Source organism: Larus michahellis, chromosome 6, assembly GCF_964199755.1.
Source record: "Larus michahellis chromosome 6, bLarMic1.1, whole genome shotgun sequence".
Classification (NCBI taxonomy): Eukaryota; Metazoa; Chordata; class Aves; order Charadriiformes; family Laridae; genus Larus; species Larus michahellis.
This window is the reverse complement of record NC_133901.1, coordinates 24,798,157-24,816,512: the sequence shown is the minus strand read 5'-3', so window position 1 is coordinate 24,816,512 and position 18,356 is coordinate 24,798,157. Positions and strand designations below refer to the sequence as shown.

At 34.3% G+C, this 18,356-nt stretch overlaps 1 protein-coding gene across 9 annotated transcripts in view; it reads right to left on the bottom strand.

Moving 5' to 3' along the window:
• Positions 1–18,356, bottom strand: part of U2SURP (U2 snRNP associated SURP domain containing) — a 46,712-nt gene that overhangs the window by 16,381 nt on the left and 11,975 nt on the right. For 2 of the 9 annotated variants that reach the window (XM_074592503.1, XM_074592506.1), the window contains exons 5-20: positions 17,897–18,030; positions 16,712–16,753; positions 15,851–15,918; positions 13,778–13,872; positions 13,659–13,694; positions 13,474–13,556; positions 12,833–12,998; positions 11,530–11,741; positions 10,534–10,577; positions 7,286–7,390; positions 5,990–6,056; positions 5,740–5,903; positions 4,446–4,608; positions 3,852–3,931; positions 2,716–2,803; positions 1,300–1,422 (exon numbers count right to left, since the gene is read on the bottom strand). In XM_074592503.1, the coding sequence (XP_074448604.1) occupies positions 1,300–1,422; positions 2,716–2,803; positions 3,852–3,931; positions 4,446–4,608; positions 5,740–5,903; positions 5,990–6,056; positions 7,286–7,390; positions 10,534–10,577; positions 11,530–11,741; positions 12,833–12,998; positions 13,474–13,556; positions 13,659–13,694; positions 13,778–13,872; positions 15,851–15,918; positions 16,712–16,753; positions 17,897–18,030 (1,670 nt within the window). The remainder of the gene's footprint in view (positions 1–1,299; positions 1,423–2,715; positions 2,804–3,851; positions 3,932–4,445; positions 4,609–5,739; positions 5,904–5,989; positions 6,057–7,285; positions 7,391–10,533; positions 10,578–11,529; positions 11,742–12,832; positions 12,999–13,473; positions 13,557–13,658; positions 13,695–13,777; positions 13,873–15,850; positions 15,919–16,711; positions 16,754–17,896; positions 18,031–18,356) is intronic. The other 7 variants (XM_074592504.1, XM_074592508.1, XM_074592507.1 and 4 more) reach the window with 6 other exon arrangements.

The following is an 18,356-nucleotide window of genomic DNA, read 5'->3' as shown; positions in this document are numbered from 1 at the left end:
CCACAATGTACCAGAAGCTTCACAATACTTTTATTCAAAAGAAGAAATATTAGACTGAGGTTTAGCTTGAAAGGAGACAATTACAGTCAGATAAATTATGCTTACTACATATGAAAGATTCCCTGAGAAGCAGTAATCTGAACAGCTGCCAGAAATCAACTATTTAGCAGGAACACATCCAAGACCAGGATGGGGCTCTGAGCAACATGGTCTAGTAAAAGGTGTCCCTGCCCATGGCAGGGGGGCCGGAACTAGATGACCTTTAAGGTCCCTTCCAACCCAAACCACTCTATGGTTCTATGAACACAAATTTAAGGAACACACGTAAATGATAAATACACCTACATGCTCTAGCTTGTTAGGTACAGCCTCTGTCCTTCATACATGCACATTCACCCTGCTCTACTGCTCTGGGAAATAAGCCTCCCAATATATAACCTTCCAATTATACTGTAGGTCTCCCTCCCACTGTTCTGCAAGGCATGCTTCCACAGAGTTCTAAAATGAACTCATCCTAAACATACATCCATTCACTAGTGTCCACTGTCATAGTTATCTAAATAATATTTATCTGTAACTGTAAACAGATCAGTACACATTCACTCAGTGCTAATGGTATTCTAGAAATTTCATGCATAGAGCTTCAAAATATTGAATAATAATTTATACATGTCACTATGCAATAAATTCACTACATATCCTGTTTAAAATAACCCTAAAAAAAAAGAGAGAAAAATGCTGTAGCATAACTAGAAAGTTAGAAACTTACTGCTTTATACAACACAGCAAATATCAAAGTAGAATATCAGCAGTGTAAATGATCTATCACAACCTTTCACTCAAACTAAGAAAGCTCAAATGGCTCTATTACATTCAAGCATGAAACTCACATAAAAAGCAAGCGGATGATTCAGGTAGCCAGATGCCAAGCGATTCAGAAACTCTCAAAATTTAAAACTAATGGCTGAAATTCTAACTCAAAATTCACATACAGATACTACAGAGTATTTCCAAAACAAAGGAAATACCTGTCATTCTGCACTAGTCTTTGCTCTGAAACGGTTTCACAATGTAACTTCACCACAGCACCTAATCTACAAGCAACAAATGCATAAACAGATTAAACAGTATTTGCATCTGAAAATATCTTTAAGCATCTGTATTTAAGAGCAAGGATTCAGAGGACAAAGGGTTTATTCACCGCAACAGAGATATCAACATAATCCCTGACAGCCCTTTTTTTTTGTATTTACATATTTTTCCTCACCATCCGTTAGCATCACTGCCAAGGTCACTTACCTCCGTTTCTTTATCTTCCATGATATTTACAAGCCCCAAGAAAATATTCTGTAGTTTGATCAGAAATGGCTCTGGATAGATCGCCCAGTCTTCCCATGCTCGGAAGCATGTCATTACCCGTTGCTAGAAGCAATAGGAAAAAAAAGAATGCTAAAAAACTTGTATTAAGAAATTGAAAGTGATTGGAAATACCACACAGAGAACTACTACTGTAGACAGCTACTTCTCAGTAGTTCCATACTGGAGTATATTACAATGATACCATGTTGGGCACGACTAGCAATTTTACAGAAATACATACATAGGAACTACTTTTCTAAAAATTTCATTTGGGTTTCATTGTTGCTTTAAATTCCTGTTTAACTTCCTTTAAATTTCGGCTGGTCGCGCTTCCTACGCCAACAGTAAATTTCATTCTGCTCAGATGTTCAAAGCAGGTGTCTCTACTAAATGTAACAGAAATTATTTTTTCCTTTTGTAAAATAAAATAAAAACTTAACACTGGCTTATTTTATTACTGAACTGAAATTATGTTCCTATTTTCATTTTTTTATAGAAGCGAACTATATTTGAAACGATGGGCTTCAGATCAAGCTTGACACATTAAATGTAGCTGGAGATGTAGATATTAAAAAAAAATAAATAATCTACTGCCTCACTTTATCACATAATTTAATAAACAGTATTAAAATAGCAAACAACCAAAATTGATTCTAGAGCAAATGGGAGCAGAGAAGGCAGAACAACCAGGATAAAGATCTCCATACAGAAAAGCTAACTACACTGTAAGCTTTGTATTTAAAGTTTGATTTAAAAGAAAAAAAAAAAAAAGAATAAAGAACTGTAGAGACATCTTTAAAAGATGAAAAGGAAAAGCTAGGCTGAGCACTGAGAATGGTGAGAAGCAGAGCACTTCATCTCAAAAAAATCACTCTCAACTACCCACGGTCAGACTGCTTATCAGACCTCAAAAAATAAAGTTTAACTATCACCAAAAATGTTAAAAAGTAACTTTACGCTGTTATGTTTCCATAAACTGTTATCCAGCAGTTTCCTTCCGCACTGAGCGGCTCAAATTTATTTTTGAAACTGAAACATAGGTAGTCCAAAAATAATCAAAGCGCTAGAAGGCCTTGTTTGCAATTCAAGTACTAGATAGCTATCCTCTCAACCCCACATCTACCGGTACTCTTCAGCTGTTAGATGCTCATTTTCTTCCTTAATTTCAAGGCAATCTCAGCAAGAGAGAAAACTTAATTTTTATTTAGTTTTGGTTTGTTGTTTAAAAAAAAAAAACCACGCACGCTTATTTAGGAAGCTTGATGTTTAAACCACCTATCATAGTACGCAACCTCTTGTGCGGGAACATCTATTTATTTGACTTCTATGTCATGTAAATAACAATGAAATACATACCTTGAAATTTTCAGACTGTAAATGGCCTTGTATTGTACGGTAAGTAGCATTGAGATCAGAGAATATCTGACATAATTTTGTTTCAAAACTAGAATTAAACATATACATTTCTTTAGTTAAATTTTGTAATATATGTTTTCCGGACATACATAATTCACGAAAATACCTGGGACACAGGACTCAAAAGCGCAAGGTTCTGATCCCTATAGTAGCCATGAACTGAACTATAAAGCAAATATGATTACTATATATTAAATCACCTTGGACAACAACAGAACTGTGAAGGGAGATCTTCACATCTGCTGCAGTCTCTTTAAACAGCCTGGAAGGACTGGAGGAGGATAAAAGGAGTTTTACAACCTTACATACAACAAAAGGATTGTCTCAAAATTAAATCTGTAATTTTAAAAAATTCTTAGTTATGTTTCTATTCTAATTTACTTGATGAAAGCAGAGTAAGAGCTGCCTAGCTTCCCTTGAGCTTCTCTCAATGTGCAAAAAATAAACTAGTACAGCAAAGACACACTGCAACAAGGAACACGATTTGCAATCGCTGGAGTTCTGTAACACACTGAATATTTGCCATCATGCTATCATAACATTAGAGAGACTCCAGGAAGTAGACACAATCAAATATCTAAATAGGTCAAAGGTACTCTCGCTTGGACATTTGTCCTAAGTTCTGCTCAGCACCTTCGAAACAGAAGTACATAATCCCCTTATTAGTTCTCCAAACCCGATGGAGAATTAAAAAACACCTTATAATTAAAAAACCCCACTCTATTTCAAAAATTGACCTCTGCATCGATTATGTGCTACACCATATCTTGAATATTATCTACAGTCTCTCTGCAAAAAGGCACATGAGTTATTCTCACCTCTATGTGGTTGCATGCAAGTGGTCCCTTGCACAGGGCAGATAAGCTTTCTTTCTGCATTACAAAGCAATCCTATGCACTAACATGTTACATCTTATACATTTACATGCAAAGAGATCAAAATATCATCACTGCTGTAACAGTATCCTCATAGAAAAGTGTAAATTTCTCTACAACCACATGTATCCAGAGATGTATAAAACTGAATATAAGGATATTCTTTTTTTTATCATCAATCACCTAAATTATTATACTTACAATTTTCTATAGTAGGAAGCATTGGCAACTTTAGCTGAAGAGTTGTATAACACATCTGACACTAGATATAATCTTGCAATCTACAATAAAGAATGGTCAAATTAAGATAATGCGAGAGTTTAAATTATCCTGAAAATACACGCATTCTTCCAGATAGAATACAAGACAGCTTAACCTATCTAGAATTATCAAATTAGAACTAAGCATAACACAGCCATATTGTTAATAAACATGCTAAGAGATAATCAGTCCCCTATTATGTTACAGGGTACCAGCCACTGTAACATGATATTACATAGCATTACAGAGGACAGATCATAGCACTGGAATTTTTATTTCCTTGTTTGAGCAGACTATCTTTATTCTGCTGTTCTCAACTTCACAGTAAGGCAGAACATTATTTACAAGCAAGTTCAAAAAGAATAAAAACATGTAACAAAATCCCACAGGAAAAAGAAGAACATACTTTAATACAAGCCCACGTTTTAACACAAAACCTCAATGCTACCTGGAATTATGAAACTGTAAATTATATGCACGTGCTGTTAAGTGAGCTCTTCCCCCAAAATACAAGATTATATAAAATCTCCCCACCTTCTTAGGAAGAGGGGTCTTCAGAATGGACAACGATTCCGTAATGCAGTCTACAATTTCTTCAGCAGCTTCCGCATTATTTAGACAGAAAACCATTGCATCACCAATGTCATTCTTCCGAGGTGTTAGTCCACGCAGAATTTCCTCTAATTTGTCCCTCTGTCTGAAATATCAGGAATTTTAATAATTTAAATATAAAATGAAGGGTACTTTGGGGAATTTCCATCTAATGGTGCTTTTGATTTTTCCATCTTTAGCACAAAACCAATTTTAAATATTTTTATATTCTGTTGCCTGAGTTTTTTCAGTGACTCATGAACATATGTATCCACATTACGTAAATAAAGTGCAAAAAATTCCCACTCAAGTCTTGACTACATACATAAATCAAGGAAAAGTAACTGAGAAATACCTAATGTAGCAGATCAGTATCTCTAGTAAAGTAATTGTCTTTTTGGATTTAGCTTAAACCTGAATCAAAATGTATAAGTCTAAAGCATGCAAGTAATTCCTGCTGCAGAATAAGAAACACTAGATTCAGAAATGTAGTAAGAAGAAATCATTTCAGGTTTTCCCTGACCTCCATATATAGAGAACACTCAAAAGAATATCTTTTGAGCCTTTCAAAAATAAGATAGGCGAAATAGATTATGTATTAAAAACTCCAGAACCATGGCTGGTATCATAAATATGATGAAAAGAATAAAACAAGAAAAAATTCCACATACTAAGGACACAGTTGGAACAACAATAGCAAAATTAAGAAAATCATGTATATATTTCCACTACCATAGCCACCCCCACCACAATTCGAATTCACAGCAAAGAACTCCGATGATCTGTCTCTTCCTGCTTAATAACAACTGCATGATGTTATTGATGAACAGCATCAATAAGTTTATGACTACAATAACTGTTTAATTCATGAGATAATAACAATGTTAAGATGCTATAAACCCCCAACCAACAGACAGGAACAGAAAATGGGGATAAACTCTCATCTCCTCAATCTTCTTCAAATAAAGAGTTAATAACAATTGCATTGAAAGGACTCCTTGGTCCCTGATGACAAATCTAACCAAATCCAGAACATATTTAGCAACAAGTATTGTGGGAAAAAAAAACCAAACCAAAACAAAAAGCACTGAGGTTAAGAGAGTTTTCTAAGTAATACTACGATAAGCATGATAACATTTTAGGGATGATGTATTATAACTACAAAAACACAACAGGAAAAAAAAAATCAAGCAGATTAGCAGTTAAACCAGGACTATAAATTGATGGAAGTTCATACTCTTCCTTAAGTGCACCCTTCTTGTTCGGTTCCTCCACAAATGCTTCTGTTTCTTGCTCTTCTGACATCCCATGCAAGTATGGATTCAGTGGTGGCGGCCTCCAAAATGATCCATTTTTGAACATACGGAAGTCTTCTGTCCTCCACTTGGTTGGAGCATCTCCCTACAAAAAACAAAAATATTTTTATTTTGTTGTTCTTTTATTTCATTGTGCTTGAAGATACGAATTGCCTCTAAAACTCTACTTGCCTGAAGAATTGAATAAAGCTTCCATCTATAATATACATGGGCTGGAGTCTGGTTTTCAAATAAAAACCTAAATCAAACAGCAAAGAAGAGACACAAAACATATTACAAATAATTTAAGTGAAACAAATTCAAAGGAAGTAATAAAAAAATATAACAAAACCCTGCTTAGAATCCCACCTCAGCTACTAAGTGAAGTCAAGATAGCTAAAATCACATACACCTGCAGCAGAGCTGTGCAGTACAAGCGCAACCACTCCACAGCAGAGTGCAGAATTCCACAGACACAAAGCATTTCTCAGAAGTCAAAAGCCGAACAAGCAGGGGCAGAAAAAAGGACTGTGGAGCACCACAGTACAGCAGAAGAATCATCAGTGCAAAGAGTCACTACTGGGGCAACTGCAACCTCAGCACAAGCGGAGCAGGAACTCGTAGTTATACAGTTAGGTTACTCAGATTGAGTATTAAATGACTTGAAGTTGACTAGTAAACTGTCTGTCAGAACACTCTGGCAGGATCAGGAAAAAAAAAAAAGAGGCCATTTTTAATGGCCAAGGTATTTTGACCTGCATATTTTCTCAGTTTATATATAAAAATCAAAATTAAGCACTTCAACCTTACTGCAAATAAAACATTTTTAAAAGGTCATAGAGTATTCCCCCAAAAAAGTTTATCAGAGACTGCATTTCACAAGAAATTTGGAAACGGATCCTTTTTTATTCCATTAATGACCAGAGCTGGATATTCTGACAAGTTCACTGTGTCAGCTAAGGTTTAATCCTGTTTGCACCGACATCAAAGAAAAATGACTCCCAGCTCTTCCTAAAGGTTAGAAATTAGGCTCTGGGAAGACTGGACTTTACGCTGAGTTTGTCTCAGGGAAGGAGGAGGACATAGTATAGCCTTGCATCATAGCCTATCTTTTTGGGGGGCATTTTTTTTTTTATTTAAATTTATGCTATTGCTTCCACTGATAACTTTAAATCCCTCAGAAAAATAGGTTTAAAATGTAATTTTATTGATCTAGTATATATATATTTTATATACATACAAATGTTTTTTATAATCTGTATATGATATTTTATTTATTTATATGTACAGATTAGTAACAACTGGAATAAAAGTGCATTCTTCTTCACAGAAAGATAGCATAAGCATTTGCACAATTTGTAAGATTTAAATCTGCACACAAGATACGATATAGTAAAACCAACTCTTATTAGTATTTCACAAATGCAAAATATTAGCAACAGTGAAAACAGTTAGCGCTATTTCAAAATGAAGCAAAGTAATAAGCACCTGAACATTGGATTGTTGATTTCTCGGTTCATGATCATGGCTTCAAACATAGGCCCTTCCCGTACCACAAACTCTATCATTCGATGTATCAAAGCGAGCAAATTCCTACAACAACAACACAGTTAAAGAAAAATTGATTCAGACCTAACACTATATAAAACTACACTCCACCTAAGATACTACAACTGTGCAGGAGATTATTTTGCCGTATTGTTAAGAAAACTGTATAAGAGATAAGGTAACATGGAACATAGTATAGCCTTGCATCATAGACATGGGCATTCTAAAATAAAAACATGCCTAGGAGTGGTGGAGTAAGAATTTAAGAGGAGACCTCTTTCCTGAATTTCCACGCCTTAGCCTACAACCATCTCTTGCTTAGTAGAAGCTTGATAGTCCTCATGCATAAATGGGCAACTGAACACCAAAGTACAATTAACTATCAACAACTAAACCCTCAGCTAAATTGTCTAGAACTAAGACCAAGCTCAAAAGTATACACGCATACTTCTGAATATTCAATAGAAACTGCATTCAGCTTTCAAACTATTCAAGTATGAAAGGAAAAGCAAATAGCCTTCTTGATGACAATTATTAAATTTAGATAATCTCTTTTTGGTCAAGACTCAACTAGTGACATAAAACAAAACTGTCCATGATTTCATGTCAGACCATCTAATGTTTCCTCCCTCACACAATCAAGTGAATCAAATCACAATTAAAAAAAAAAAATAAAAATCTGTATTCGTTTCATTCAGCATTACATCCCGAGACAGGCAAGAAACAGATGTGAAGTGCACATTTTTCAAGTCACATCTGAAAACGCCACTTATAAGAGCCACTTATAAACATGCCAACAGGAGACAATCATATAAGCTTTATAAAGAACAGTGATCAGCTTCCAACCTTTTGGGTTTTTTTGGAAACAGGATCCTGAATTTTCAAATATAGATTACCTACGTATATGAAAAGCTTCACAGCATATGTCATTCAAATGTGATTACAGATTTTTACTTTTTTTAATTTATTTTCTTAGATGTAACAAATGGATATTAGTTCTTTCCGCATATCTCATTAGATTTCCTTTTAGCAATTTTTAAAGTGATTATTTTCTACCATGAGTATTGGAAGTTCTGCCACAGATATAATGCACTAGATCAAAAAAAAATTTCAACTTAAAAACATAGTGATAAAAACCTGTTCCTGCCATCTGCAAACTTAGCAAATGTTCTGTTTTATACCAGCTAGCATTAAATCTACATTTGCCTCAAATACTACATAAAAAAAACCCCAAACAGCTACCTACAGCTCAATTTTCCTGTCTGTTTTTTATAATCCCAGAAACATTGTAAAAAGGACATAGTCTCAATAATGCTGTAGCCATTTTATTTAAAGTAGTGTTCTGAAAGTCTAAATAGCAAGACTGTCCTTGTTACATGAACTGTATTTGAAAACATCAGTAAAAAAAAAATTATAACTAGCTTTCAAGCCTCTGAGCTATTACACCATTCATTTATTCTAAGGCAAGCTCAATTTGAGCATTTCTGGCTTCCTGCAGAACCATGCCATTGGTTTTCAGCTAATTTTTCTTTCAGTACAGTAAAGTTGCATAAGAGCAGCTTATGCTTGAACAAGAACATCTGCTTTGGAAAGACCTCAGATATATGAAAAAAGATTCAGTACCTCCCATGTCTGAAAGAGAGTGTTACATGCATTTTGGTATATAAGACATGACTACTTGAAAGTCAATTTCTCAAAAAAACACTTGATTGTGCACACTCTAAGTTTTCTGTTTAGTAAATGCTAAGAAGCAGTAAGAGATGTTACAAACGGGTATTGAAAATTTTCAAATAAAAAAAGAGAATAATTAAACATATTATCCCACAGAAGTCAGTTGAAATTTTTGCAAGATGTAATGCACTGTCTTGGCAGTTGTCATTAGCACCCTTGAAAGTTATAATGAAAAAAAAATTAAAAGTATTTTCAAATACAATTCAATTAAAATAAGCTTTTCTTATCATACGAGCTTTCAAAATGCTACTGTAAATAAAATGGAAACATCTTTTTCTCTGAAAGCTAATTACTCTGTAAGCACTGTGCAGTTCTACAACTACTTGTTCTACTACTCAGTATGTTTCTCAAATCAAGATGCGCCCAAGTCGCCCTAATTATTCATGTATCTACCCAACAAAATCGTACTTTCCTAAAATTTCATCAAAAATACTAGTGCATCTGAGCATCTAATGACAAATATGTTAATATACTACTATAACTAGCTTTAGAAATCTTTCTTCCCCCCCACACACATGTAAAAAAAAGAAAAAAAGGGATTTTTGTGACAATTAAAACAGTGTAGTAAAAAAAGATGACAGTTTTAAGTGCATTATTTTAAAATGTCATTTAGCTTTAATTGGCCAACAAAAAAAAAGTTTTTCACTTATAATAAAACCACATTTATTGGAGCCGATCGTACCAATGTCTGGTCAAAAACTGTATACTTTCCCAATCCATCCCATGATGTTTTCCTGGTCCCCCGCTGCCGCAGACAGTTCAGCTGGTGTTGCTCACCAAGGCCAATGTCAAAGAGAATTTGGTAGTCTTTTGTGCTTATTTACTTTTAAAACAGTGTTGTGTTCCTGTGTTTGGGAAAAGGTCTTAGCTTAACTGAGCAAGAGCATGCCTAGACTAGTGTGAATGTAGGAGCACTGATGGGGACCAAAATGTAAAAATACCCTTGCAATACAGAACTATCTTTTTCAGTGAGCAAAATTATTAACTGTTGCACATTTAAAAAAAAAAAAACAAAGCCAAACAGAAATAAAACCTGATTTTAACTGAATTGTTGACAAATTGTACAAGTTTAAAAAAAAAAAAGGAATAAAAAAAGGAATAAAAAACCCTACAGCTGCTTCCTAGTGTAAAGTACTCAGAAATTTATGTCAGGACTTACTCAGTGCCTCTAAGATAAGCTACTTCACCCTAGTGTTCACTCACAAAATTACCCTCTAACTACTTCTAGTGCTGAAATTCAACACAAAAGGTAATTACTTAAATCTATCCTCACTAAAAAAAAGTTATTAAAATAAGGATAATAAGGCTGTAAAACACACACACTTCTCTCAAGCGTCATCAAAGAACCATTGCTCAGTCAAGCCATTACCTTTTCCTCAACATCACCATTTTTCTTTAAAATTCCGAAGGGGAAATTTTCTATATTTAGATCAGTAATAATAAAGAAAAACATGTACCTTTCTGTTGGGATAACCACTTTGACTATGGCTTGCGACAGAGTCTGTATATGAAGTCACATCAGATAATAAACATAGAATATGTGAGTATTGTTAACAAGTAACAAGCAAAAATATACATATGCAATGAAAATACTACACATCTATCACAAGTTTTGCAGGCAATCACTGCTGTGAAGTTATAACTAAGCAATTACACAAAATGCAAATGGTTGTGTCAGTGAACCATAAAGGTTCACTAATTGCAAAGTATCGGAACATTCCTGTCAGAATGTACATTGATGCACGGAATAGGTACTACGCTGAATATAATTAAGAAAGGAGTTCTTAAATGTATGAAAAGACTCTAAACTATTTGACTTGGATCACATTGGTATTACTTTATTCCCAAGTCTTACAAAAAAAACCAGCCCTAACATTTAAGTGTCATTCAAAGAAATCAACAAACTCTTACAAATGTAAATCAAGTTGGTTTGTGATTACAAGATACTTACCCTTTTTATCAGCTAATATCCCAGGAATAAAAAGTTTGAAAACTGACTCCGTAAGTAGCATAAAATACTTACTCAATGTCCAGATTAATTACCTTCTACACAAAATACATCAACTCCTCTAGTGCAAAAATAATAATGCTACCCAAATTAAAATGTAGTATTTTTCTCTAAAGAAAACAATTTAGATACTGCAATTTGGCAGCCAACAAAAGGGGGGGACGTAGGAGAAAAAAATCCAGGGAGCCTGGAGGGGGAAAATGATAGCCAGATTCAAAGCATCACTAAAACAAATCAAGACCCAATATACTGTACCCTAACACAAACATCAAACAGAGCTTCAGGAATTACATAGGTTCCCTTGGGCTACAGCAGGGAGCCAGCGAGTTTGTACACTATGGGCCGCCAAAGTCAGCCTGAACAAAGCAAATCTATGAAGCCACTGAAATACTGTCACAGATGTAGTATTTAACAATGAGCTATGGCCCAGGGTACTGTAAGTTACCTTCTCAAAATCTTCCTTGTTTTTTGGTGGTGGTAACATCGGAGCATTAGGATTCTTCAATCTCTCCCTAGGCTGGGCATTAAAAGGCAGTCCCGACGGAGGAGGCGGGAGGGTATGCTCCATCATAGAAGGCGGAATGTATATTGGATGTGGTGGTATAGGTACAGCTTTGCCCCAACCTAGCTTCATTTCAAACGACATAATCATCTTGCCTGAAAAAGTAAAGTGGTTCTGTGTTGCTCAAGATTTTCTCATACAAGTGCACCATTTAGATTTGCCTGGCCTGGTTTTCCTTTTGCTTACATTGTTGATTGTAAGCAAATCTATCAGACTATACCATGTGCAAATGAAAGCCTATTACATGAAATATTTTATTAATCTTCCCACGATGTACATTTTCAGGAGACTACAGTGAACAATTACTTGAATGGTTGAGGGGAAAACAAAAATTAAAAACTTTTGATATTCAGCACTTCAGAATGAACACAGTAATTTTTAAATGGTATTATTTCTGCACTTTAATTATTCAAAAATGCTTTGTCCATGATAAAACTATTTCAAATGATGTTTTTCAAAACCAGACATAATAAACAATTAGACCTCCTACATATTGTAAGCCTACTTACTAATGGCCCTAGTAAAGGACCATTTTGAGTAAGCTATGCAAGGGCTACCTTTCATTTTTTATTCTTTTTGTCAAGGATGCTGATTTTTGATTTTCAGGCTCTTCCTGAAATGTAAAGACATAGCTTTCTTCATCGCCTAAGATTTTTTTTTCCTTTTTTTTCAAATGAAAGATAGACAAGATAGTCCATACACAAAATTACATGTCTGGTGTAGTACTGTTACCTCTTCAGTACGAGGAATTTAGCCATTATTCAAAAGAATATAACATATTTATCACCAATTAATGATTATATCCTGTGCACTAGTTATTCACAAAAAAAAATATTGTTGGTAAACTTCTATAAATAACAGATTACTTCTTAAAATAGTCTGTTTACGGAGGACAGATTATCAAACATTACCTCCCACTCACATCTTTGTAACAGTCTTGGCTGTTTTACATCTTTATCACAGCAAAAGCCACCAGTATTCCCAACCCTTGTGTATGCTATAGTTTGATGACATTCACCTGCCAGTAAGCAGTCAGTGTAAACTAACATCACTGCCAGTGTGGTCTCTGCTGGAGTTACAGCATATCTATCACTAGTCTGATAAAACAACTTCAAGATATGCTTACAGTTACTCCTCGATATTCCTACAAAGATAATTACAATTCCAGACTGAGAAATCTGTTTACCATTTAAATTCTTTAACGCTCTTTCAGCATCTCTCCTGTTCATAAAGGCAACAAAGCCACAATTTCTTTCTCTTGCTCTTTCTTCATCAGTTCTTGGCCACATAATTTTAACACTCGCTAATGGTCCGAAGCGTCCAAATTCTTGACATAACATCTCCTCATTCATCTACATGAAAAAAGGTAAAAATTGACATCTTGCTACTGTATTTCCAAGATACTTGTTCATGTTATTGTCCAAATGTCAAGATTTTAGTTTTCTGAGTTTCTTGAAAAACAGCACTTCATTGATACCTCCCCAATGTGATCTACTGCAAAAATAAGAATTAAGGAAACCTGCATTTTAAACAGAGTACACAAATTTTTAAGATATGATCCACCTTGCATGGAGATAGCCATGGAAAATTATTTTAACTGAGCATTTTTGCATTTAGTAACTGATAGTCTAAACCTTAACTTTCGCAGCATCATTTTATTTATTTAAATGAATACTGCCTCTACAGTCACCAATTTTACCTAGTATATGAGTTTAAACATACGCATTTTATTTAAAATAAAGAAGGGGGAAATTGCCACTAAAATAAGAAATGCAGCTGGACCCAAACATGTCACCACTGCACTTCACTCCTTCGCTCCAAACTTACTTGAGGATTAATGTTTCCAAGATACAAATTTGTTGTGCTTGGATCTCCAACATCATGTGACCCTGGTGCATAATCATCCAGTACTACAATCATGGAGGAAAAAATAGGGAAAAAAAAAAAGTCATAATCCCTGCTATGCATTTAAGTAACAACATTATATTGAATGAGAAAAGAATCTGTATTACCACCAGACGATCTGTTTCTTCTTGAAGGAGCATCCACTGAATAAACAGAAGAAAAATATATATACTTTAGTCCACAAATTTTGTTGCACAAACAAACATAAAAAATAACATCTACTTACTTGAACGACGCTGGCCATCTGAATCTGACTGGGGTGGTTCAAAACGACTCAATCTACCTTTTGTTTTATGTCTTTCATCACGCTCCTCTTGTATTCTACGAAACAAGTTTAATGTTAGTAACAATAACTTTTTGAGGTTTTTATTCTGAAATTTTCAATTAACTTTAGAAATAGAAGACTATTTAATATTAAACAACAGGCTTGTGAAAAATTTCAAATTGTGAGTATGCTTGAAATTCTGTTTAATCAATTAGAATATACCTAGCAGAATTATTCCACCTGCATGCTTTCTCATTCATACTGTGTTTTAATCTCAAACAGAACTGACTCGGTTTGAAAATCAGTTTACAAGACCAGAAATAAGAATTGTCCTCTGAAGAAGTGACCCTAATTCCACATCCCACTGCCAGACATCCCCTGTCTGTTCAGATGACTTTCCAAGATGCACACAATTCCTTAGTGTCTATTTCTCCTCGACCTTGTCTAAGCCTTATTCATGTAGGCTGCCACCTTGTAGGGTGACAGACACCCCCATACGACAATTTCCAGAAGATACAGGGCCTCGTCTCAGTTTATATCTCCGAGGACAGTACTCACATGAGTAACTATTTGGTTCTTTGTAGTTTGGCCTTAAATCCTTGTATGAAGATACTGTGTACCAGGAATACAAGGCTGCCATTTCAATTCATTTATATCAACTAATGATTAGATCGCAGTGAAGTTCAGACACTACTCACAAGAGCCATTTATGAATTTATAATGCAGTACCTATTGTTTTCTAATGCATACAGATTATTTCATTTTCCATCTCTAACACTACGGCAAATACACATGTGCTGCTCTTCCTGTTGCATTACACATTCAAAAATGAAAGAACCTGCTTTTTGAAGCGTTATTCAGCTTGCATTTAGAATCATGCAAGCTGAAGTACATCTCTAAACTTTAATTACAAGTCTTATTTCTGCATTAATACAAAAGCTCAACCTCATACTACAATTTCTCCGGATATAGTTTTAGAGATACTAACAAAACTTCTTATTCTTCCTGAATCTGATACGCATTTCAGTTTGCTACATGCCCGTCAAGAGAAAACACCAAAAACCTGCACATCCTTATCCATTACAGTACCTACGTGTCTTGCTCTATCTTCACTAACTTTAATGACGCATGAGACCATGTTAACAAGTGTTCTCATTTACAGGTTCACGCTTGCTAATTTATAACAGAATTGTGTCCCAAGTTCCATTTTTAAGTAACACACTGACAGCAACTGTCAAAGAAGCAAACCTAGGTTTCCATTTTTTATCCTGGTAAATGGCTGGTTCTGTTCACACCTAACTGATCCAAAAAATCATCTTCGGTAGCTTTGGAAACATAGCCAGTCATTCACTTACTAGAATCTCTGAAATACTTTATGCAATCATATGTAATTTTTTTTATTAATTGTTCTGGACATTATTCTGCTTAGGAATGCAGTACTAAACTGTTTCAAAGGTCACAATCAAACACCTCTGACATGCAAAGAAATCCATTCACTTCAACAGACGAAGATTTAAGCCGGCATACCGGGCTTCTTTGGTTTGTTTTTTTGATCATTTTATAGCCTCTGGTCAATGCTAGATTGCAAAACAGAAGTCCTTTTCAGCAATATTGCTAAACACATCCTATTACCAATCACCATAATAAGAAAGGGGAGAAGTATCAAGGAACAGCACAGAAATAATTAGATGGGAACTATAGTGTTGTGAGCAACCTGGTCTAGGTGAAAACGTCCCTGCTCATTGCAGGGGGTCGGACTAGATGACCCTCCAACCCAAATTACTCTGCGATTCTGTAATTATCCAGACAAATCGAAGATACACATACCAAGCATCTTTCAGTATGCATTCAGCTCTGTTTAATTATATTGCCATTGTTAATTAAGTCATACCACTCCACAAGCACTTTGAGAAAAAACAAAACAAAAACCTACTTTGAGAAACAACTTAGCAAGAATGATCTAAATATTGCCTGTAAAAACAAGGTAAAAACCTTGCATCTTCTTTATTTACAGTAAAAACTAGTCAAACTTACTGCTTTAATTCTTCTTTAAAAAGTTCCAAATTACTCTTTTTCTTTTCCTTCTCTCCTTTCTTCAAAGGCTAAAATTAAAGATATATCAGCCAACATTTCAGCAGATAAAAATGAAACAAAAATAAAAATTACATCTATATAACAAAATCTTAGATAATTTCCATGCATATTTTACCCACAGCTTTCAAACCAAGTAAACTACAGGAGAAAAAAAAAAAAAACAAACACGAAACAACAAAACATACAGACTTGAAGACATTAAGACTGAGTGCTATCAAACACAAAGCTAGAAAATATAAAATTAAGGACAGCTTAAACTAAAATTTGTTACTTCTCATTATTACAATGCAGCATGTGTGATCAAACACTCTCTCTACAACATACAAATTTAAAATATCTGTAATGTATTTTGTCAGTCTGTTCCACTTAGAAACTTAGAAGCAGACTCCACCCCTAGCAAACCATCATGCTCTAATTAAATTGATATATGTGGGTACATATATATGTAAATTATTTTACATATATATATTTAATTATTTTATCCACAAACATTCTACGTGAAAAGAATTTCCTTCTTTTGCTTCCTTTTGGCTATAAATACAGGTCTGAAAAAACAGTTACTCTAAATAGTTCAAGATCCTCAGAAAAAACACTCTTGAATGCCAAATATGGAAATTGTAATGTTACTTTTTTTTTTTTACTGTAACATATGGACCTTAACTAACTCATCTGAACTCTTATCTTCAAGAACATTGCTTTTATATAACCAAATTTAAATGAAAACGTTTCCAATAGGCAGACATACAAAATATTTATTGTGTTACACACTACAGCTTCGGAAAAACTGGACTTCCTACTCACCCCAGGCAAAGTTGTTTGTTTGTTTTTGTTTTTGGGGAGGGTCTGCCAAATAAATAAAATCATTTTTACCTCATTATCTTCAATCACCATTGGACAGGGCAAGTGAGTAAACTCATTGCATTACTTGATAAGTATTTATGACAAATTTGAAAAGCAGTAATATTCTTACAGTACAAACACTTGCATATGACAGAACAGAGCTCAGCATAATAATAAATGCTACAATTCATATCTGTAACTGTAGAGCTTTACATACAATGAAAATCAAAACTGCCATCCAGTATTATCCCACTAACCTAAATTTGAGTTTTGCTTAGAGCTGGTAGGGAGGCTAGGATGGGATTACTCACAACTACCATATTACATCTCATTTCCCACCCTAACAGGCAGTACCATAAATGTTTCACTGAAGCTTAAAAATTGTAGTAAGCTCTATTAAAAGACTTTTTAAAGACATCCAAGACATTAATTACACATTACACATATACAGTAGTAACAGTAATCATACGTAACTATCACTTGACTTGAAGACTAAGTTAGTTCATAATATTTCCATTACTTTTCATGATGAAATCTCAGTTTAAGAACAAAAAAAAAGTATCAAACCATGCAGAAGTCAAAATCAATTAAATAAAAATGAGGTGTTCAGCTTCAAAAATGTGCAAGTTCTACAACTTATTTGGTACAACTCAAAGAGCTAAAGGGTCTTCTCAAACATTACCACAAAAAAATATTTCAAAAACCTCACCAAGAAAAACTTGCATGAGTGCAAAGGTCAATTTTTTTTTTTTTAAGTTATAAAAACCTAAAAACAGATGGCAGCAAGAAGAATTGCTTCTAAACTTCACAAATTCTCGGGACTGGAGATACTGTTACTTTGCAAAAGTCACTAAATCTGTACTCCTGAGAAGTCTGTCTCGATTAGCAGGAATACAGTAAAAAAATAAAGCTGCCAAATCAAAGTGCAGTACTAGGTATATCATGCTGGATACAGAGCTACTGGACCTCTGCATTTCATCATCTTGTTATTTGCTATGGGATTAGGCAAATCAAAATTTCCACCTTACATTAATATGTGATAAATGCAGAAAAAAAAAAAATACTCTGCAAGATCACACAGACCTTTTTCTAAGCACTTCTAAATACTTCCTAAGTATGGAGTAAACATTCAAATAAGAAACTTACAGGCTTTTTGGTTTCTATCATTAAGAGCGATGGAGGCTTCTCATTAGATGGCTGGCTTGGTTGATTTTTTTGATCTGAAAATCGTGATGAAGGCTTATAGATTTTACCCCGTTTTTCATCAGTTTCATGCTCCTCTGAAATTAAAGGCAAATTAAAACCAAATTGTATTAACTAATGCTGCACAATACTGTTCATTAGAAAGAACGCCATTGTTCTTTAGTCTTGTTCATTCAATTAAATATATTATTTCATTAAAAAAAGTGATAATACAAACTTTCTGTAATTTAACACCTTTTAACATGAGAAAAAGAACACAGATTAGGTATTTTAAAACAGAGCATTTTTCCTTCTGAGGTTAAAAGACAAATCACCTCACTACCCAACTAACGAGTCAAAGCATAAATCAGATTTTAGCATCAAGTTCCCTTTGCTGCTTTTAATGTAACATATTAATTTTAAA